Here is a 22,702-nt window from a genome sequence, read left to right as displayed (position 1 = left end):
ATCTTATCTTATAATTTTTCATGTCACTGACTGTCCCCACCACTAAAGCATAAATTCTGTGATGTCTGCCATTTTGCCTTTTGTGTCTAAGTAGAGAGTCAATCAAATATTTTGGGATGCAGTCGAGAACACAATGGGAAACAATGGACTTTGCTCAAATGGGCACGTGTGTACTCACCGCTCTGCTTTGCAGAATGGCAAAGCTTTAAATCATCACAAGTCCGGGCTGGATGCTTTTTAGAGCCATCAGGGCTGCGCATAGTTTCAATCTGACTACTGAGTGACTTCAGGGTAGCATGGACCCCTGGGTCAGTTTTGTTTTTGTCATCAGGTGCTGCCTGATCTTCAGTAAACTCTGGAAGTGGATCTGGCATGCTCTCATCGTAGTGACCCATGATATCCCCAAGAGCAGCAGTAAGGTGGCCGGGGGGACCCGGGGGACCAGGTGGACCAGGCTCACCAGGAGGACCCTAATTTTTAAAAAAACATCAGAAATACAGTTAATATGTTTTTCTGGTTTTTGTTTTTCAGCTGGACACAATGGCACTGATGGGACTTGGTGCATAGGGAGTTACACGGCTATACTGCAGTCTGATGGCACTGACCGATCTATGACCTCATGACGTTTTAATAAAACTAGATGGCTCTGGCCTGCCAACCTCTAACTTCCTAAGGATGAGAAATGATGTGTAACTTTTATCAGACAACATTATCTGCAAGTCAGCATCTGAGATCAATAAAAATCAAAGTGCAAAACATTTGCTCTTAAAGATGCAATATATTTTGTGTTAAGAATGTATAGATATGTATATTCATTTCCACACTATTTGGGGCAAAGCACAACTAAAACGTTTTAAAAGGATTTATGGACACAAGCTGGAAAAGGAGATGTAAAAGAGTTGTGGGTGCTAGTTCTTTAAGACCTCACATCTCTATCAAGGACATACCCACAAGAAACACTCACAGAAGAATTCTCCCCGTCTTCCAATTACAGGGGAAAGTATAGAAAGTCGTTTTATGTGCATTAATTGGTGTGTAGATCAAAATTCTCTGTACTAAACAAAGCTGGAGGAAGTTCTCCTTAGCCTTTTTATCAACAAAAGTAAACAGCTCTCTCTCTTTCTCTCTCTCTCTCTCTCTCTCTCTCTTTTTTTTTTTTTTTTTTTTTTTTTTTGCCAAACAAGAACTATTGGAATAGTAGGGAGATAAGCACAAAAAGTTTCAGGGGCTTGGAAGTGGATCCTCGCCATCAATCCTTTCTGCAATTTCCCAAGGAAGAGCTCAGTGACTTGAGAGAATCAGCTGACAACCAGAAGAGATGTGGCATCCATGTCTCCTGTGGGGAGCACAGTCCTGGCAGTCAGAGGGCTGGAGCTCTGAACTTGCCATGCCACTCGTCAAGTGGCTCTGGACAAGTTGCTTCACCCTTCAGTGCCAACCCTGCTTCATCCTCAACAGACTGTTAAACCGTTTTTTCTTTCTTTCTTTCTTTTTTTTTTCCCCCAGTAAGGTCATATCATGATTCTATGCATTCCTTTCTGATAATGAGGGGAAGAGTTTTTTTGTTTTTTTGTTGTTTGTTTGTTTGTTTGCTGTTTTTTCTATTAAGGACTGCTGACCCACAGAATAAAGTCAAACAAGAGCCACATAAGTCAGAGGTATTACAAATCTGTAGCTGTTCTCCATGCACAGAGAAATAAATAGGAAATATTCCTCTTGACCATAGAAAAAATAAGGCTATTCCATTCATATAATAAATAATAAATATTTAATTTAATGATAATACCAGTAAAAGGAAGAGACAGGATAAGGAGGGAAAGGTAAATAAGACCAGAGAGGAAGAAACACCAGAGAGGGATGCAAAACTCATATACATACATACACACACATATACATGTGCATGGCAGATATATGAGGATGTTTCCCAACTTCATATTGTTGGAAATTTTTTCAAAAAAGTTTTAATTTAAATTCTTTCTAAATGTCATTTTCAATAGAGAATAACTTTTAATTTCATACTTTCCCCTTTCTAACATTTCCATGAATGACTATATTTATCAAATCTCACATTTAGCATATTGCCATTGAAAGCAAAGCAACATTTTCATAATTTTAATTATAATTGCTCTTTTCTCTCCTTGATGTCACATGAAGTCAAGTTACATTTGGTAGCTTGGACTCTAATTTTACATACTCTGAATAATCGGTATTAAAATATTTGAGTTACTTAGACAAGCTCTTATGTGACTTTTAGGTTTGTTTTCAGAGTTCCTTAAATCTCTCGTCCATCATGCTGCACAGATGTTCCCTGGATAGAATCTAAGCGATGGGAACCAATAGCATCACCTGCATGCAAACCCCTGTGATTACCTCAGGTCCTGCTTCTCCGACACTGCCCCGCACACCAGGAGGCCCTATAGGCCCCAGTGGCCCAGGGTTTCCTTCTTTACCTGAAGGACCAACTGGGCCTGGAGGACCCTGCCAGAAACAAAGACTGTATTTTAGATTCTATGAAGAAAACGTTTACAATGACCATCTAATCAAAGAATTATTTTCCTTATGGAGTTGTCACAAAGGCTTCTCATGCATATTCCTAACGACTAGTCAATAGAGTTCTGGCTCTCTAATATTCCCTGTTTCATCATACATGAACTCTCCATCATACAAGCTGCTCAAAGCATTCAGCTTTGGTTTTAACCAGCATTCAGTTAAAAACTTTAATGGACTGGTTATCTACTTTTTTTGGAAGAAGGCTGTTTCATCAAATCTCATATATTGGAAAGTTAATTAAAAACTTAATTAACTTAGGACTAAGAAAATGACAGAAGTTATAGGGATTGATATAAGTTAAATTTGTGTGTATCCCCCAGGATCTCATCACATCTCAGTGTTATGTATGATTTGTTTACACTGTATTTAGACATAGCAGAAATTCTTTCCAATGATTTTTTAAAATAACTATGTATCAATTGTCTTACGACATTAATTGGAGGCATATTGGAGGCCTATTGGAGGCAGGATTAACACTAATGTAGAATTTTTAAAAGCTTCAAATATTGGTTTCATTTTATGATTTGCTTCCAAATTAGGCTTATGCAAACTCATACTTTCTGGGAAAGTATCTCACTTACTTAAAGAAAAAAAAAACATATCCAGCCTCAAAATCTGTTTCTACTTCATGGTAAGTCCTATTATATATTCCCAAAGAGTACAAATGTAATGGAAATTTCTATGAACACAGAGTAAGAAAATGAAGTAACAGATGAGTATATGCACACTAGGTACTTCATGGTTCCATGAAGTAATATGTCATATTTCAGAATATTTCTACGTAAAGGTAATTGCTGAATGGTTTGTCTCATGTATTTGCTTCCAACTGCAGACAGCCTGGGCCTGACTCCTGCTTCAATGCCATGAAATGATACTGAAGCCCAGGCATTTTGTTACCAACAGCATTATTATTTACACCAGCAACCTACTAGGTTTCGTTACTTACTCTAGGGCCAAATGGTCCAGGAATTCCAGCACTGCCTTGTTCACCATTTGGACCCTAAGTAGGAAAAAGTAAAAAATGTTGCCAAAATATTTACACCTACATTTTGCCATTCTCACCTTTTAAAAAATGTGCTCTCATTGACTTTAGCAGCATACGCTAATTTCTTAAAGTCTTCAGTCTCTATGATGTATACATAAGTTGACAAATACTAAACTGTAGGAGTAAGGGAACATATATCCTGACATATATACATATTGGCAAATTATAATGGGCAACTGGGTAATTAAATATTCATCAAGATATGCTTCAAAAAGAAAATAAGATACAAAAAGTCCAACCATTTTATAGACAAATAAATATTCATGTCAAGATACCTGTGTATTTTCATATAGCAGGCAAATAATACTTCAAGGAATAACTTACGGGAGGTCCAGGAAGACCTTGAAGACCAGTGAAACCTCTGTGACCCTTCTGACCTCGGTCACCTCGGTCTCCATGATCACCTTTGTCACCTCGAGGTCCTTGAGGTCCCTAGAAATAGGGTCATGGAATGGATATTGCTTGTTAAGATTACAATTTACTACAATTTTAATTTTTACAATTGTATTTAGTACAATCTTGCAGTAGTCCCCCCTTATCTATGGGGGATAAGTTCTACGATCCACAGTGGATACCTGAGCACTATATATACTATATTTGTTCCTATACATACATACCTATGATAAAATTTAATTTATAAATTAGGCATGAATTAAGAGATTAACGATAACTAATAATAAAATAGAACAATTACAACAATATACTATAATAACAGTTATATGAATGTGGTCCTTCTGTCTCAAAATATCTTATTGTACTATATTCGCTGTTCTTCCTGTGATAATGTGAGATGATAAAATGCCTATGTGATGAGATGAGCCAGGTGAATGATGTAGGCCTTGTGACGTAGTATTAGGCTGCTATTGACCTTCTAATAATATGTCAGGAGGATTAATTGCTTCCTGACTGCAGTTAACTATGGGTAACTGAAAACCCACAGAGCAAAATAGGGGAGGAGGGACTACTGTATGAACTAACATAGTTACTTATAGAATTAGACCTAGAAGTTTTTGTCCTTTTTTCTCAAAAAATGAAGGTGATCGCTAAAAACATAAGATATATAATACTGCTTTCCTAATGATTCAGTTTTTTCAATGTTTATCCTGCATTACACTAAAATGATGTATTTTTTAAAAATTTAATGTTTATTTTATTTTTTAGGGAGAGAGAGACAGAGTGCGAGCCAGGGAGGGTCAGCAAGAGAGGGAGACACAGAATCCAAAGCAGGCTCCAGGCTCTGAACTGTCAGCACAGAGCTGTGCTGAGAAGCTGTGCCTAGAGAAGAGGTGGGAATGAACAGATCAGTCTGATCAGTCTTGGGCCTCCCTTTTATTTGGTTGTTTTTGTTTGTTTGTTTGTTTTTTAAGTCTTAGGAAATAGAAACAGCTCCAGGGGTCCAGTGGTTCATGGTAAATGGCCAAGAAGCATAGGGTCACGTACTATATAGCAACAGCTTCTGCTCTCTTTAGTTTTCCTAAAGACCATTCAAACTGTCAGTCTGACTTCAGAGAATGAAAAATATCATCAAATAGACTGGCTCTCAGGTTAATTTTTCTCTGAATATTTCTTGTTCTTATTTTTTTGGTTCTCCCCCCGCCCTTTTTTAAATTTGTACATCCTAATTGTCAAACAGTATGTGAATCTTTTTATAATAAAATTAGTTCTCAGTTACTTTTACATATTCTACATAACAATACAAATTTAAATACTAAAATCAGCCTGAATACTTTCATGTTAGAGAGGTTCTTTTATTTTGGGAATGCCCTAAAATTTTTAAAATGAAAATAAACTAAACCAGAAAACACCTACTTAAATTATTAGCTAAAATTCATTTAATCATGAAAAATAAATCATGTTGTTTTTGTAACTAGTTAGAAAATCGTTCACTTGACATGCTATGTAACTATGAAATTTCCAGTCAGGCTCAAATCAAAGCTGAGAAATATGAGTTAATAACATATCATGAATTTATTCTATAATTTTTCTTCATCGATATAGAGATTAATTCATATAATGAGTGTCAAAGGAACATGGCCTATTAGACTGCCCATCAGACATGATTCATTCATTGTAAAACATTTATATAATAATCATTAACCTGGAGGCAACTGCAAATAGCAAAAAGATCAGAACATGGGCAGGGTAGTCTAGCTGAAATTAAAACATATTTGGCTAGCACATCTCAAGTTTACAAAGAGATTTCAAACCCATTTTCTATGTGATTCTCAGAAAATCTCTGAAAAAAGGGCACTATTATTCCTATTATTTTGGGAGAAACCTGTGACTCTAAAAGTCTTCATTGACCACTGAAAGAATTAACAGTGAAACTCAGAGGACATATGTTTGAATTATAGAAACAAATACAAATTCCTGGGTATTAAATTAATATTTTTGTCCAAAGTTTGAAGAACTCGCTGATTTTCATTGATGAATCTTAAATTGTGCTTCTTCGGCAGTGTATTTTTTGTGAGATGACTTTTATTTTTAAAGAAAAACAGAGAACTTACAAGTAAACCACGTTTTCCAGTTCGACCAGGTGGTCCTATAGGACCCCGAGAACCCTAGAAGAAATTTTCACAAAAAATGGTATGTAAAAAAATATGCGTATACTATATAGATATAGGATTCACAAATATGTAAATTGTATATCTATGTGTATACTCTTATGGCTAATTGATTAAAATCAAGCTAATGTCCTTAGGTATACAATGACACTTACTTAGTCCATTTATTAATTGACTTCACTGAATGAAGATCACCTTAGTCCACTATGGTAGGACATTACTTGCTTAAATTTAACACAATGCATACTTACTACATTTCCTATACATCACAACATTTTTAGATGTTGAAACTCAAAACATCAGGATTTTTGAATATCTATTAGAAACCAAATGTTTTCCATTAAGATTTAAAAAATTAAATCATAATTGGCTGTCATTCTTTGTATAGAGTGCTTAATCAAGTGCACGTGTATGATTGTATGCAGGCGTACCTGTCGCTCACAATATGGCCTCCTGATATTTATAACTGTCAGTATGAAATTGACTCTCCTTACCGGATCTCCTCTTTGTCCTGCATCTCCTGGAGCACCGACAGGACCAGGAGTTCCAGGGGCACCCTGAGAGCCTGGCAGACCTGCAGGCCCAGGGTCTCCACGATCACCCTGATGAGAAGATCCATGGCATTATTCTTTCGATATTTATTCTAAAATAATGGCATTCTATATGCTCATGCTATTCATGAAAATAAAATATATACCTCTTTTAAAACTCATTTTTACTATTCAACTTATACTTTACTTAAATATTTTACTTATATTGACTTGTTAACCCCAATTTCAGATGTCCTCCCCCCCCCCCTCACTCTCACCCTACTCCTCCTATAGTCAGGACTGCTGGAGCATAGCAGCGTCAGCTCCCGAATTTACGTGTTTCTTACACCAGCAGTCTTCAAGTGTATCCATTAAATTGGGGTAAACAGAGACTTTCCAGAGTGTGAAAGCTGAGAAAATTTTAAGGAAACCACTTTCTAGATTTTCATCTCCATAAGTGATATCTCAGAAAACTGATCTGAAGCATCCTTCCCTACTTCCTCTTTAATAATTACTCCTCTCCCATTTTATGAAAGAAAAAACAGACATTAATATCTGTCTGCAATCTTTTTATGATGCAATGCCCCCAAGGAGTAAACACCTCAGGGCACAAAACTAAAGACTTTTCCAGAATTCATAGTTCTCTTGAGAATAAAGCAGGGATATTTGGAAAGAAAGAGGATGTTGCTTATTTTATCCAGGTGACCCAACTATGACAAGGCTCCAAATCTTATTGTCTCCTTAAGAAAGTCAGAGATGAGATTATTATTATTATATATAAACAATGTTATATCATAATTATTTGACTTGAAAAATGGAGTCAGACCTATTTTGCTGACAGAAATTAAGTCTTATTGGACTGATTAGTCTGGCAACCAGGATAAACCTTGGCCATTAGGTTAGAGAATGGACATACAATACATTGAATAAGCTAAATCGGCAAATACAAGATTTTGAAAAAAAAATACTGAAAGCACATAAACATTTAGAATTTACCAGGAATTACTCCTTTTGCAACTATTTAAATTTAGAATTAAAATAAAATTTGATGACAATTTAAATTGTGCATAGGGTTTCACAGACTATCGAAATTAAACCAGGGAATGCATCAGAAAAATCTTTGAAGATTATTGCACTGCATAATGTATACTGACCAAGGGAAAAACCCAGTTGCCAAGAGAATTTGCATTCTCTGGCTTTATGGTAGATGAGGGGAGGGGCTTACTCCAAGAGTCCTCAAAGCTCCATACTCTAAACATGTTATTTAAAGCACAAATGTCCAGTGGAATAGGTATTGATCATATTTAAAGCATTTGAAAACTGACGTTCCAAAGATTTGTTCAAGACCTCATTGCCAGTAACTTAAGGAACTAAGATTCTACTTGAGGTCTGTCTGACTGCAGACCCCATTCTGCTACATGATGAGGTCTCAGAATGAAAAGAGCCGTTGTGTCATAATAGACGTTAGAGGAGGGATTGGAACTTCAAATAAAGTTGGTGATATTTTCAGTTCAGCAGTCATGGGATTTCAAATACATCATGAGATATATAAATATTTAGGTAGCCACATGGTTTATTTCCTCATGTGGTATTCACTTTAGGAGATGAGTAGAGAAATTTAGATGTCACACAACTCTATTTCTGCGTTCATACTTCTTGAATGAGTTTGCAATTTAGACTACTTTATCTGTATCCTCATCCAGAACCTTCATGTTGCACCAACTATGAAAGCAATTTGCTTTCCCATAGTTAATAAGAAATGCCATCTCACTTTGTTGCATATTCAAATCTCATTTCATTTACAAGATCTATCTAAATTATGACATTAAAAAAAAGTAGCTACTATCAGAAAAATCAGGGCTGCCCCGAAGCTATGAAAGAAAAGGCAGATTTTACTCTTTAGTATTACAAAAATTTTAAAAATACATGACTGCAGATTTTCTAATTAGTGAAAATGCCCTTACACGTTCTCCAACAGCACCATCCCGTCCCGGAGTGCCATCATTACCAGCTGGACCCTATAAAGAATCATATTTAAAAAATGAGTTAACTGAGTAATGCAAAAAAAATAATAATAATAATAACCCACCAATTCCAATTGCCAGAAAAATTACAGCATGTTTTCCACTTCTCTTCTATAAACTATAAATTAGCACTTATGGAAATTTTAGTCAAAGAAAGTCTTCTGACATCTTTTCTATTACTTGGAATTGCTTGTAAAATTATTAACACATTCTTACTTTTTTGTGCCAACTTTAATACAGTTTTATTGAAGACATTGCATTTTCCACTTACAATACAGTGCTTATAAAGTGTAATGTTATTACCTTCCCTGTGCACATATTCCATATTGAAGCATGAAGAATGCCCAGTTATTTACCATGGCAGCTAAACTTTAAAACTACCATGGAATTTGCTACAAATTTGGGTCCTTCAGTGTCTTGTGTGGAACAATACTTAATCTATGCTCAGGTTGGCTTAATGATCTTCTTCAATAGTGGGGCTAGAGGGGGGAGTGCCAGAAGGAGGGAGGAACTCTACCAGCAGGAACCACCCACCCCCTCCAGACACTCCTGGCATGCCTCCTGCACTTAATCTAAATTCTTGATGTCTATTTTTTATTTTAAAACAGGGCAAGGGGGATCCTCAAATCCTTTGAAATACACAGGCAACAATTACATTCTTGCCATTTTATGTTTTGTCTGTATTACCAGTGAATGGTTTTCCTTACTTTCATATCTTAAGTTTATCCAAACAATACCCTTAGAGTTTTAAAATAAAACAACTATGTTTAGATTTTAAATAACTTGGTGAAATATATGTTCTTTATTTTTTTTTTTTCAGAAGTCTGTTTTTATCATTTGACCAAAAACTGCTCTGAAAGGCATTGACTTTTTCCAGACAATGCAACACTGTCCAGGAATGACTCATTAAAGCACTGTACAGAGGGGATTCCAACCTATAACTTCTCAAATCACCTTTCAAAAATTGAGTTCCTCTCAAATGACACTTAGGGATCAGGACATGCATCATGTTACTTTAGAATGATAATTAAATAAAATTCTCTTACTTCTCTGTTTTTGCAAGCTGCAATAGTTATATTAATCCTATCACCACAGAACTTGGCAATTTTGACAAATATGCCATTATAGAATGAAATAACAAGGAAAGAGATTAATGAACATGTCCTTTCCCCTTCAAAATAATTTGGCAACAACCTAAATCAACTAAAACACTTGGCTCTAGACTAGATGAAGGGTCAGTGCAAAGTACCAGTCTTATTACCTTCTGTTTTTGTCATCATTTAGTCTACTTTCCTGGGAAATAAAGGACATCAAATAACAACACTAAGAAACTTCCTTCACATCACATGTGCAATCAATTTCTAAATTTCTAAATTGATTTCTAAAACAAACAAACAAACAAACAAACACACAAAAAATTGTCCCCATGACACCCAGATAAGGAGAGTTATTTTCATTGCAGCACTCACTTCCGGTCCAGGTTCCCCTACGGGGCCATTTGAGCCTGGGGGTCCCACAGGTCCAGGTGGACCTTTATCTCCGGGTGCACCAGTAGGTCCTACTTTTCCTGGTGTGCCCTGAAATCAAAGTATAAACATGTCAATGGCTTCTGAATAAATGTAAAAATGCCAGTTCACACAAAGGCTGTGTTTTTTTTTCAAATGGCACTTCAGTCCCTCCTTCTCCACAGTGATTGTCCATTATCCCACAACATCCACATCATTGTAGTACCTCCTTAGAGGCATGCTCGCTTATTATCACAGTCATTCTGACATATCCCAGCGACTAAAAAGCATCCTTTGCCATCAGTTCAGGTGTGTGGTTTGGATTCAAATGTGTTATATAGTCAGTTCTGGCTGCTCTAAAGGAATCTACATTGCTGGTAAGACATGCTCATCCACATTCACTTCCACTTTATTTACTCACTTTATTTCTGTATCCTGGCACTTTGATCTCACTATGAGGAGATTTTACTTCTGGGCTTGGCTCACTTCTTTTTTTTTTTTTTTTTTAGGGAGGGAGAGAGGGAATGAGCTGCGGAGGGGCATAGGGAGAGGGAGAGAGAGAGAATCTTAAGCAGGCTCCACGCACAGCGTAGAGCCTGACTCTGGGCTTGATCTCACAACCTGAGATCGTGATCTGAGCCATAATCAAAAGTCAGACAACTTTTTTTCTTTTTTTCTTTTTTTTTTTTTAGAAAGAGAGCACATATGTGCATGAGTAGGGTGGCGGGCAGAGAGAGAGAGAGGGAGAGGGAGAGACAGAATCCCAAGCAGGCTCCATACTGTCAGCTCAGAGCCCAACACAGACTTGATCTCACCAACCATGAGATCATGACCTGAGCCGAAATCAAGAGTCAGAAGCTTAACCAACTAAGCCACCCAGGCGCCCCTCCTTGGCTTACTTCTGAAACAAAAAAATATCCCCTAACTCCTAGTTTGCTGGATTCAGACCTCTATCCACATTCCCCCAGTTCCAAGGTCTCAGCAGTACATCTCCCTGTCTACATTCCATATAAAAACATTATTTCTTTTCCACAAGCATGTAAGCTTTCAGCAGTAAAATTTAGTTTCTTCAAAGCTAACAGTGAGGCAAACTTTTATCCACATCCCAGGGAATATGAAGTTCTTAGCACCCTCCAGGGAAGAGGAGATTACTTTCAGAGTCCACCTTTATAGCTCACCCCACTTTCACCTCCAATATTACTTTAGCTCAACTACTCTTCCCTTTGATGATTTATGAAAACTTACCCTCTGAACTGTGAAGTATGAATGTTTTTGTCAGGCATGTTTATTCAAAAAGCAGCTACCTACTCACCAGAGGAGATTATCCCCCTTCTTTAGCTCCATGGATATTTTTAATCTTTGAAGAAAGCTTTAGAGTCATCAAAAATCCAGATCCTTATTTGTCTACTTCTCTAGTCCCAGGGTTAAGTAAATATATTTTTCAAAATTGTTGTAAGGTACTTAAGTAAAGAATTTGACATTCAAAGTCAAAGGTTTTTAAGATAGTCAGAATGTGTGTCTAAAAAAGACTTTAAATCTACTAAGCACACACTCACACCAATAAATTCTCTCTTCACAAATTATATAATCAGATAAAATACTGACCAACACAACCACTCACCGCTGGGCCTGGCAGGCCGGGCATGCCTCGCTCTCCACGCTGCCCTGGCATTCCGACAATTCCTCTTTGCCCAGTAGTTCCGGCTGGACCAGGGGGACCATCCGGACCCTAATTGTGAGGATAAACTATAATTAGAAATTCTCTGGGACTTCATAATAGATCACGGCTTTATAAATTTTTCAGTAGAAGAAAAAAATTCTCTGTTTCATAAAACCATATGATACATGAGTAGTCCTAATTTATACTTCACACAGAGCCTCTAACATTGTTTCGAGGTGAAAATGGCTCATTAGTTGCAAAGAAACATGAAGAGTGATGTGAATATTAATGGAATAAAAGAGATGTTATTCACGCAAATATTCTTCCTCTTTTTAAAAAGATAAAGAAAATTTTAAAAATAAAATAAATAATGACCTATCTAAACACATTAGTGTTGAGACATATAGATATTAAATAAAATAATGTACTTTTAAAAAGTTTATTTATTTATTTTTGAGAGAGAGAGAGAGAGACACAGAGAGACAGACAGAGAGAGTGCACAGCACGTGGGGGAGGGGCAGAGAGAGACAGAATCCCAGGCAGGCTCCACATTGCCAGCACAGAGCCCTATGCGGGGCTCGAATTCACAAACCGTAAGATCATGACCCGAGCAGAAATCAAATCAAGAGTTGGATGCTTAACCGACTGAGCCACCAAGGTACCCCTAAAATAATGTACTTTTTAAAAATTTACCTTATCCAGCTCAGATATTTAACAAAGAATGTTTTCTTGTTTGGTTTTTGAACACCACATCCATTACTGTTATATTTTATACTTACACTTTTTTTCTAGAGCTGAGAATTGTAAATTAAAAACATATAGGGCATAAGGATTTATGAAAGGACCCAGGCCAATGTATAAATAGCTTCCTTGTGGCAGTGAATATTATGGATTTCTATTGTAAATATCTCTATTCGAGGTGGCCTCGAACAAAGATGCGAAACTTACAGGTTGCCCATCTTCTCCTGGGTCTCCTTTGTCTCCTGGGCCACCAGGGGGACCTGCTGGTCCTCGATCTCCCACTCGCCCATGAGAGCCAGGGTCTCCACGAAGACCTGGGGGTCCCTCCTTCCCAGGTTCCCCTAAGGGCCCTGCAGGTCCTGGAGCTCCCTAGTATAAGACAGAAAGAAACCCGGGGCGGGGGGGGCAAAGTGGAAGTCACATTAGAGGACTTGATGCTTGATGCAAAGGCCTCTCGGGTCCATTTTTCCTGTTAGATAATCAGTCATCCACTGGATTTAAATAAAATTAAACCAAACACAGCTGCAGATTCATTTCCCAGGATGAAATCTAAATTATTTGCAGACAATTACCTTTGAGTCAATACCAAAAGTGTGCTGAAATTAACTTGACTTTTCAAACTTCTTAAGGTTCTGCTCCATTAATAAATATATAACATTTAATTCTATCTGGTCTAATCTTATAATGAAATAATATCATTTATTTAACTAAATTCCAGAGATGCCGCCTAACTTAAGGAAATGATTATTAGCACACCATACTGTTAGTATTTAGTACCCAAACGGAATAATGGTAAAACATTGGGGCTAAAAAGGACTTTTAAATGAGCTTTTCATTTAAAGATGATTAAAGATGAATTTACTTTGACAAGATACCAGTATGTATGAATTCTTAGGATAAGGGTTGTTTACATGGGTTAATCATTAAGAGATTAAATAAAAGAATGAAAAATAACTCAATATATATATATATATATTTCTATATAATGTGTACATATATGTGTGTTTGTGTGTATTATCGTGTGTGTGTGCGTGTGTGTGTGTGTGTGTGTGTGTGTGTGTGTGATGGCTTCACTACTAATGATCTGAATTACTGAAGTGACTTACAGGAGGGCCTGGAGGTCCAACTCTGCCGGCAGAACCAGGAAACCCTGTAGCACCCTAGAAATATAATATCATATAAGACATTTTAAAATAACTATTAATTACATATTCTTTCTGGGACCTAGTTTTTCACAGGGATACTTAGGCCTTTAGATTCCCTTTCTTGTTGTAAACAATAAATTTATTCTTTATCCTATACAAGAATGGATCAGAATTAATCGGTTGGAAAGATGCTATTTTTCTCTTTCCACCTTCCATTTATCTTGAACGTATACAAATGTGCGCAAGACTAGAACTAGAATCACATTAATATTTTGCATAACAGAGTTCTGTAAAGCAATTCTCTGTTATTCATTACCTACGTCTTCAATAGGTAATATATTATTTATGTTACATATGAGGTGGCTGGGTCTCCAAGATCATAAAACTAACTGTAACCCAGATCTCCATTTAAGTGCCCTTTCCATTATAGTTTGTTATCCAAGTAAAAATTTGTTGTTACAGCTTCAGATGAACTTTTATATGGTCACAAAGTGCCAAGTATCTGTGACTAGCTGCGTGTAATTCCCAGAGCTTCAAAGCAACTTACAGGTGGACCCTGAGTTCCTCGACCACCTTTTAGTCCAGGAACACCATTAGGACCCTATATAGAAAGACAGAAACAAAAGATCATTATAGTAAAGCAAAATGGGCTAAAGACAAAGTCTAAACATTGGGTACTTCACTCAAGTTTTTGGTTTTTATTTTTCTTTTAACTTACATGAGGGCCTGGGGATCCTGCTAGACCTTGTGGTCCAGGTGAGCCGGCATCTCCCTTCTGCCCTGGCTCTCCAGGTTCACCTTTTACTCCAGGCTGCCCATCAGGACCCTATATCAGTTGTATAAATAAGCAACTGATTATAATACTTGTAGACAAGTTATTTCACAGTAATTATTACTAACATATCACTTAACCTTATATTGTAAAATGGTGCTTTGTGATCGGTATTAAAGCACAGAAGGAAAAATGTCCTCGTGGGATCTTTGAAGACAGTCTGAAAAAATAAGTTATCCCACCACATTTTTATTAAAACAAATAAGTATAGAATTTTAAATAGTGCATTTTAGTGCCACTCATGAGAAAAATGTATTGAAAATGAGAATATGCCCAGAAACCTGTAAACTTCCCAGAATCTTTAATATATCTTCAGTACATATCACAATGATGATTAATTAAATCTATTGCTATAGCAAGAGGAGTGCCCACTGTAAATTAGAGATATTTGGAAATTATACCTGAGGTCCAGCAAAACCAACAGCCCCAGTTGGGCCATTTTCACCACGAGAGCCCTAGGATAAGAGAAGTGTTATTGTCGTTTTCACACGTTATTCTAAATGGGAACAGTATTTAAAAATATAATTATATAAACTTGTAGGATCTTGAAATGTATATGTAGATGAATTAGACTTATTTCTTAAGGAAGACTTTTAAGGGTGAGATAGAGATAAGGGCCATATAGCAAAATTTCCAATGTCTGAAGTCTCAAAAAAGCTTAATTATTTGGTAAATGAACTGCTTAGTTGGATTTAATAGATTGCATAAAAATTACAGACTGTTAAGTTTTTGAGTCTCCTATAAACACTGAAAACTAGGAAGTTCTAAGTAGCCTGACCCAACAAGCAAGGTTTTATATAAACATCAATACAAAATGATGAATTGTTTTTCTGCTTAACCCCATTCTAAAGAACATCAAAATACTGTCACTTACAGGATTGCCACGGGAGCCGGGAGGCCCAACTAAACCTCGAGGGCCAGGTTCACCCTAGAAAGCAGATGTCAGATGGTTATGGTCCAAAGCAGGAACAAAACATAATACACCTGGGGGAAGCTGAGCCCTGTGTGTAGGGCAGACAGTGGGGGAGAACTCTGAGATGATCTGGCCCAACGACTACATATTAGGAAAGAGAAAACATTATGAGAAAGAGCTATCATCCAGACTCCATGATTCTGAGTCCACAAAATACCAATTTATGATACTACCTTTTCTCCAGTGGGACCTGCAGGACCTGGAGGGCCCAAGGGACCTGGAAGACCCTGTTAATGAATAGAACATAGGTATGTTGAGGAAAAGAATGCATGGAATTTCCCATGATTATGCAAACATTCAAAGAATGTATTATTTTGTGATTGCTTTAGTTGCCTTTGCAAAACATTGTCTACAACAAGTCATATAATCTGTATATTGTTAAGATTTTTCTAGTTACTCTAAAACAACTTCTGGAATTTTCTCCACAAAGTGTCTTAATCTCTTTCATCCATACATAATACAATACTGTGTTCAAACATTAGCTCTAAATTAATGTTATTTTTCCACAATATTTCTACGTTTCTTAGCCTATTTAATATTGAAATTTGCGAACAGATTGAAAAAAAAACTTTTCTTCTTTTGTATAGGATACTATATTCTTAAATTATACAAACAAAATATCACTCTATTTTATTTTTTTAAGTGAAATTCTGATAAAGCATTGAGTTTTCTACACTCTCCTAAGACCACAAGGAGTGTAACTACCCAGCCACACTGAGGCTGAGTCCTTTAGGCTCAGAGCTTAGGGCGCTATCACATGGGGGTTCAAACCATGTCTTCTTGGTATGTGGTCACAATCTTTAAACTGCTTGACTGTATTGGAGGCTTTTCTAAAATGGGTTTTCTGAGGCGCCTGGGTGGCTCAGTCAGTTAAGCGTCCGACTTCGGCAAGGGTCATGATCTCGCGGTCCATGAGTTCGAGCCCCGCGTCGGGCTCTGTGCTGACCGCTCAGAGCCTGGAGCCTGTTTCAGATTCTGTGTCTCCCTCTCTCTCTGCCCCTCCCCTGTTCATGCTCTGTCTCTCTCTGTCTCAAAAATAAATAAACGTTAAAAAAAAATAAAATAAAATGGGTTTTCTATCTGATATTTGTGCATTGCCTCTACATATGCAGACTAAATATTCTTTTGTCTTTTAATTTTTGTATGTATTATGGAAGAAATTTAAAAAACAAAAAATTACTTCATGTTTTTATGCTCTTATAAGGACATAAGAAAACTGTGATCACATGTTCTCTAGATCTATAATGGAACAATAATCTTTCAATAATCTCCCTAATCTATTTCCTTAAAGAATTGGATTAAATATGAGGATCACTTCATTAAATTCATTTTTTTTTCATGCAGAGAAAGCATGTTATTCATTTTTCCCCTTTACTATGAGATTACAATAAATGGTCTGCTCTGCTTCCTCCCTAAAGCAATGTATTGTCATTACTAAAAATAAACCAGTCATTGCTTAAGTCCTGTTCCTATCACACTGCATTTTCAAAGTTAGTTCATAGAAACAATAGATATGTATTTCAGAATTCACCTTAAAATACAGTCAATGCAACATGCCTTCAAACAGTACTGCACTACTTTACTATGCACTATAGAACATCTATGACATAAAATACAAACAATATGCCAGATTTACCTAGACCATTTTTGAAATATGAAGTTAAACATTAGAGTTAACTAAAAGGGAAGAAATATCTCGTGTTTGTAATTCGTTAAATTAAGCGTGTCACGCTTAAGTAGATAGTTAGAAAAAGAAAAAAGGGTTAAATTACCGCTAAGACTAAAACTTGTCTGTATTTTACTTTTTTTTATTAAAAGCTAATGTAAACAATGTATTAACAGTGGCTCAATGTGCAGCATCAATATGTTAATGATGGTTCGATGTGAGCTCTTTCTGTATGACACAACTGCTCTTGCCAGGGCACAGCGTGACAACTAATAGCAAACCATGTCATCAAATATCAGGAATTACTCCAGGGACTGTTGAATGTCTGAGCTCTATCTTACATGAGAGAATCATGTCATTAATGTCTAAAAAATCATATTCAGTCTGTCCTGAGAATTGCAAATGCATTCTATTTTTGAGGACCTAAAGCTTATTAAAGGTCAATTTCTCACATGACATTAAACAATGCCTTGGTATCAACCATCTTTCTTTACATTTCACTTCTTCATCCTCTTTATTGATGAAAGAATTAATTCATTGGGCAGTAATTTTGTAATCCTTAAATATACAGTATATCGGGAAATATTTATCTCAACTTGGCTGCTGTGCAAAACTCTAAGTGCCTGCCCTGGAATGAGGTCTAGAACAGCTCATTAGATCAACACTTTAACAAAAATAAACACTGCATGAGAAATAAAAAGATGATAGAAAAAGATAAAGAGGGCCCCCCTGCTTAAAGCACTGGTCTCAGATGCACAGGAAAATGTGTTTTATTTCATTCCCTCAACAATGACTGCTTTTTGGCTTGCTCTAATTCAAAGTAAGCAAAATGAGTATCCATGATTTTTCAACATCAAATCTTAAAATTCATCATTTTCCAAATCCTGACTATTATAGAAACACAATGAACTTTATTTTGGAGAGTTCAGGCAAATTTACATAATAACGATAATATTGATTCCTTGCTTAGCTGGGAAAGGAGAGATTTCACTTACTCTTGCTCCGTCATTTCCAGCTGTGCCTTCAGCACCTTTCTCTCCTATGCCACCCTGGGAAAACACACAAAACACCATTATTCATTTAATTGTGTTTTTTCTCTCATTTGCATGGATGCTTCATGAGGGCAGGGGCTTATCCCTCCTGTTCATAGATAAATCCCCTTGAACCTAGAAAAGTGCCTGGCATTCTGCGTTCTGCATTCTGAAAGAAAGAAAGAAAGAAAGAAAGAAAGAAAGAAAGAAAGAAAGAAAGAAAGAAAGAAAAGAAAGAAAGAAAAGAAAGAAAGAAAAAGAAGTAAGGAAGACTGATTGACTTGTGACCCAGGATGGTAGAAGTAAAAGCCTGCCCAGGAAATCATTTTCAGTAGAAACGTAGAAAGTCTAAATGAATGAACTAAAAAAAACAGACTTACCCTGTCACCCTTGGGGCCAGGAGTTCCTGCGATTCCTCTTTCTCCTGGCATACCTTGAAGACCTGGTGGGCCTGTATCTCCAGGGGTCCCAGATGGGCCTGGACTGCCCTAAATAAACCAACAATAAGTGACCTCATCACTATAACATTAAAATTCAGCCACATTAAATTCCTCTTCTGGTAGGCCAAAAATAGTTGCATGTCAGCAATTTCATATGGTTCAACTTAGGCCTTACATTTTTCATTTGTGAAAATTGTCTCTGAAGTGATATTTTGAAATAAAAAAAAGATTTTGCTGTTTTGATTTTTGGTTTATATATTCAAGTTTTTTCTTTGGGGAAATTGAGCATCGATTCAAATAAAAATAATGGTTGCCTTTCTTTTTCTTTTTTTGACAACATCATGGGGATCCTAATAAAGAATGAAGACATTACATTTAGAGAGTATTTCACTCTCTCTCTAATGAACCCCCGATATTAAGCTTGCTTACAAGCTAATTCAGTGATTAAATTGAAGCAGATCCTATGTAATCACTCTGGACCTTGAAGATGATAAAGGATCTAATGTTATATGAACATGAAAAATTCTACTTTAATTGTTTACACTTAAGTTGTCTTCTTGTCTTCTACCAATCTTAATATGGCACCCAAACCAAATAGTACTGATTTTTGCCTTATGATGTATTCTACTTTCATAATTAAAATACAACATCCTTGCATATGATTAGTAAGCAGAACTATGGAACCTGAGACAGAAAAACAATGGAACACATAATTAGGAATACCTCTTAATAAATTATGCAATTTTCTATTTATTGCTTCTGCTTATTAATGGAAGTCACTAGTTAAAGTTACACAAACAAATATTAGGAATGGATTTCTAGATGAGAATGTATTACCATGTACACTACACCATAATTTGCATCACAGAAAAGAGGCTTCTTTTCAACTGATTCTTTAGCGCCAAGGAAAAAGCCTAGTAGATATTCACTCAATATTTGTTGAAGAGGAAAATCATATAATCAAATTATGTTGGAACCATAAGGGAAACACATTCTAGTTCTGTCATGTGTTTACAGAGCAGTAATCTTGGGACATTTGGTCAGGGCCATACTTACTTTTGGGCCATCAGGGCCATGTCCTCCAGCCATTCCCTTCTCACCAGGGAGTCCGGTTATTCCTGGTTCTCCTCTTTCCCCTGGATTTCCGCGTTCTCCCTAGTGCAACATTGGGATGTCAGACAGTCTTAGCAACTGATCTGAAAGTAGGTTAAAAAGGTTTCTGGAAATCTGCAAAACTGCTTCTACTGGAGAAAAATTGAGAAATGAGCAACTATTGAGGCTCAATTTTCCTTAAAAAATTTTTTTAACGTATATTTATTTTTGAGAGAGAGAGGCCGAACACAAGCAGAGGAGGGGCAGAGAGAGATGAAGACAGAATTCAAAGCAGGATCCAGGCACCGGGCTGTCAGCACAGAGCCTGATGGTGGGGCTCGAATTCACAAACCATAAGATCATGACTTTCGCCGAAGTCAGACGCTTAACTGACTGAGCCACACAGGAGTCCCGGGGCTCAATTTTCTAATTTAGTGTTAAGAAATGAACCTGGAATAAGGATGTGCTAGTTTCACAGCACAAGATTTTCTCATAAGACTGATTTTCATCAGGTTAAAGAAGCTGCATGCTTAAAATAAAGCCCAGTTTATAATGAAAGATGCTTTTTAAAACTAAAGCCAATGGAAACAAAGTTAATGACGAAGGAGAAAATACTTACTCTAGGTCCTAATGGGCCAACTGCTCCAGGATCTCCAGGAACACCCTATAAGATATAATTTTAAAAACCGGAAGAATTGCTTTGAGCTAAATTTTAGGTATTTATTACAAATCTTTCCATATCACATGCCTAATTTCTTTTAATTTAATATTAGAAGTTTTGACTAAGCCCATACATTAGATGGAAATATTTTTCTAAAAAAAAATGTTTATTATACTTGAACATTTGATTTTGGGCAATGAAACATGCAAAATATTATCTCGAAATATAATGCATTGGTTTTTTTAGAGACAACAAAATACACAGTAATTTTATTTCCTAACATGAACAAATTTTAACAGATGAAACTGAAATAAAAAGCAATAAAGAGACTGATCTTTTAAACAGAACCAATTCAATTTAATAAATATTTTTTGACTATACACTATGGACAATGTACTGGGAACTGTGGGTTCAAAATAGTGCAGTCATGATATATTACAAGTTTCAGTTTGTTCTTAACTGAAGGAAATTTTGTCATGAAGTTCAAAACTTTTCTCTTTGATTGAAAATAATAACTAATGACAAGGAAAGATGTTGTGTAGAAAATCATGGTTGTCAAAGAGTGAGATGAAAAGTAATTTAGAAGTTGGGTTGGTTCTGAATGAAGTTTTAAGGATAATTTAATCAAATTATTTTTCTTTCATTTTCTTTTTAGGTATGCTAATGAGTGATATATGGTTTAAAAGAAAATCTAAATATAAACAAATCTGAGGGTTCTTTCAATAATATTTTATCTTATAAGAAAAATATTTTATCTCATAGTTTAATCAGCTTTATGTGGTATTTTTTAGTGATATGTAGTTAATGGTACATCTTGCAATTACTAAATATAATATTGCTTACAATTTTGTGGTAGATAGTGCACTATTCATAGTGTCTTGATTTATACCATTACACCCTGCAATATTTTGAATAGAGTACTTTTTGTCAAAGTAGCATATTTCTGGCAGTTTGGAAGGTGACAGATAACTATGGTCACTACAACCTCTACCGTCTATGTTTACAAAATCACAAATGTTAATCTCAATATATTCAGTTATGTTTGCTTCCATCATAATCCTCCATCATGAGAAATTTTCATTTGTCTGCTAGAAGAATTCTCTTGGGCATATGGATATGTCTTAACTTTAGATAAGGCATCAGTGTCCACCTTCCGTCCCCAACCCAGGACCTTGCCAGGCAAAGTGAAACATGAAGAAGCGTAAGCTGTCCTTGGATGGTAACTTCGCATCCTCTGAAATGGAGGGCTGGCATTTCCTGTGCATTTAGCACCAGCACATAGGCTGGTAGCAGCCTCACTAGAACGTCACTGCTACTACTGACTTAGGGACCTGCCTCTTATGTAAATTCCTCAAAAAAACTTTGCCTTTTTCTAAAAACATGAAACAAAACAAAAACTGTATCAAGTGGGCCGCCAATCTGAAATGTATTGTTCTTCATGTGGTGTGGTCTTCATAAAACCCAAATCTAGTCATACTACTCCCTACTTAAAAGCCTTTCATCATCTTCCATTAGAAGAATAAGAGCAAATAATATTCAAATTCAGACTTTCTATAATCTGGCTCCTGATTCACCCACCAGCCTCGTCTCTACCTCAAGTTATACTCTGCATTCCTGACTTACCAAATTTATTCAGTGCCTTAATTTGATCAGCAAAACCTTTGCACCTGCTGTTCCCATTTCCCGGAGTATTTTATTACCTTCCCTTCTCCTCCCTTACCATCACTCATCCTTCAGATCTCATAAAATATATTACCTGGTCTGGGAGACTTTCCCTAAATCCCCAAGTCTGAATTAGGTGCACCCATACACACAGTGCCTCCCCAGAAACTCTATCTCATGTCCATCTTGTTCAACTGGTGGGGGCCAGGGATGATAAATATTTGTTGAAAGGTTAAGTGAATGAGTGAATCACTCACAGAAAAATAAATTAAACTGATGTCTTAATAAAATAATAGAAATAAAATGGTTAGTATCTGTTCATAACCATTTATAAAGCCTCCAGTAAACTTCTGTAGATATGACAAGACATAGACTTAGGGATTAAGAACAGTCTTGGGAAGCACACTACCAGGATTCAAATCATATCAGCTGTGTCACTTTGGGAAAGTTACATAACATCTGTGTGCCTCATTTGCCTCATCTGAAAAATGGTTATAATAATTATATGGATACCTAGATATATAGGGTTGCTTTGAGGATTAAGAGAGATAAGGCAAACCAGAACAGAACCTCAAATATAA

At 36.3% G+C, this 22,702-nt stretch overlaps 1 protein-coding gene across 2 annotated transcripts in view; it reads right to left on the bottom strand.

The window, feature by feature from the left end:
• The window catches only part of COL5A2 (collagen type V alpha 2 chain), a 147,453-nt gene that overhangs the window by 5,717 nt on the left and 119,034 nt on the right, over positions 1 to 22,702 (bottom strand). For both annotated transcript variants that reach the window (XM_047873650.1, XM_047873651.1), the window contains exons 32-51: positions 20,418 to 20,462; positions 19,763 to 19,861; positions 18,647 to 18,754; positions 18,231 to 18,284; positions 15,743 to 15,796; positions 15,471 to 15,524; positions 14,998 to 15,051; positions 14,483 to 14,590; positions 14,312 to 14,365; positions 13,726 to 13,779; positions 12,827 to 12,988; positions 11,840 to 11,947; positions 10,183 to 10,290; positions 8,654 to 8,707; positions 6,654 to 6,761; positions 6,103 to 6,156; positions 3,920 to 4,027; positions 3,497 to 3,550; positions 2,371 to 2,478; positions 179 to 470 (exon numbers count right to left, since the gene is read on the bottom strand). In XM_047873650.1, the coding sequence (XP_047729606.1) occupies positions 179 to 470; positions 2,371 to 2,478; positions 3,497 to 3,550; positions 3,920 to 4,027; positions 6,103 to 6,156; positions 6,654 to 6,761; positions 8,654 to 8,707; positions 10,183 to 10,290; positions 11,840 to 11,947; positions 12,827 to 12,988; positions 13,726 to 13,779; positions 14,312 to 14,365; positions 14,483 to 14,590; positions 14,998 to 15,051; positions 15,471 to 15,524; positions 15,743 to 15,796; positions 18,231 to 18,284; positions 18,647 to 18,754; positions 19,763 to 19,861; positions 20,418 to 20,462 (1,840 nt within the window). The remainder of the gene's footprint in view (positions 1 to 178; positions 471 to 2,370; positions 2,479 to 3,496; positions 3,551 to 3,919; positions 4,028 to 6,102; positions 6,157 to 6,653; positions 6,762 to 8,653; positions 8,708 to 10,182; positions 10,291 to 11,839; positions 11,948 to 12,826; positions 12,989 to 13,725; positions 13,780 to 14,311; positions 14,366 to 14,482; positions 14,591 to 14,997; positions 15,052 to 15,470; positions 15,525 to 15,742; positions 15,797 to 18,230; positions 18,285 to 18,646; positions 18,755 to 19,762; positions 19,862 to 20,417; positions 20,463 to 22,702) is intronic.

The sequence above is a fragment of the Prionailurus viverrinus genome, chromosome C1 (assembly GCF_022837055.1).
Source record: "Prionailurus viverrinus isolate Anna chromosome C1, UM_Priviv_1.0, whole genome shotgun sequence".
Lineage (NCBI taxonomy): Eukaryota > Metazoa > Chordata > Mammalia > Carnivora > Felidae > Prionailurus > Prionailurus viverrinus.
This window is presented reverse-complemented; position numbering and strand designations above follow the sequence as displayed.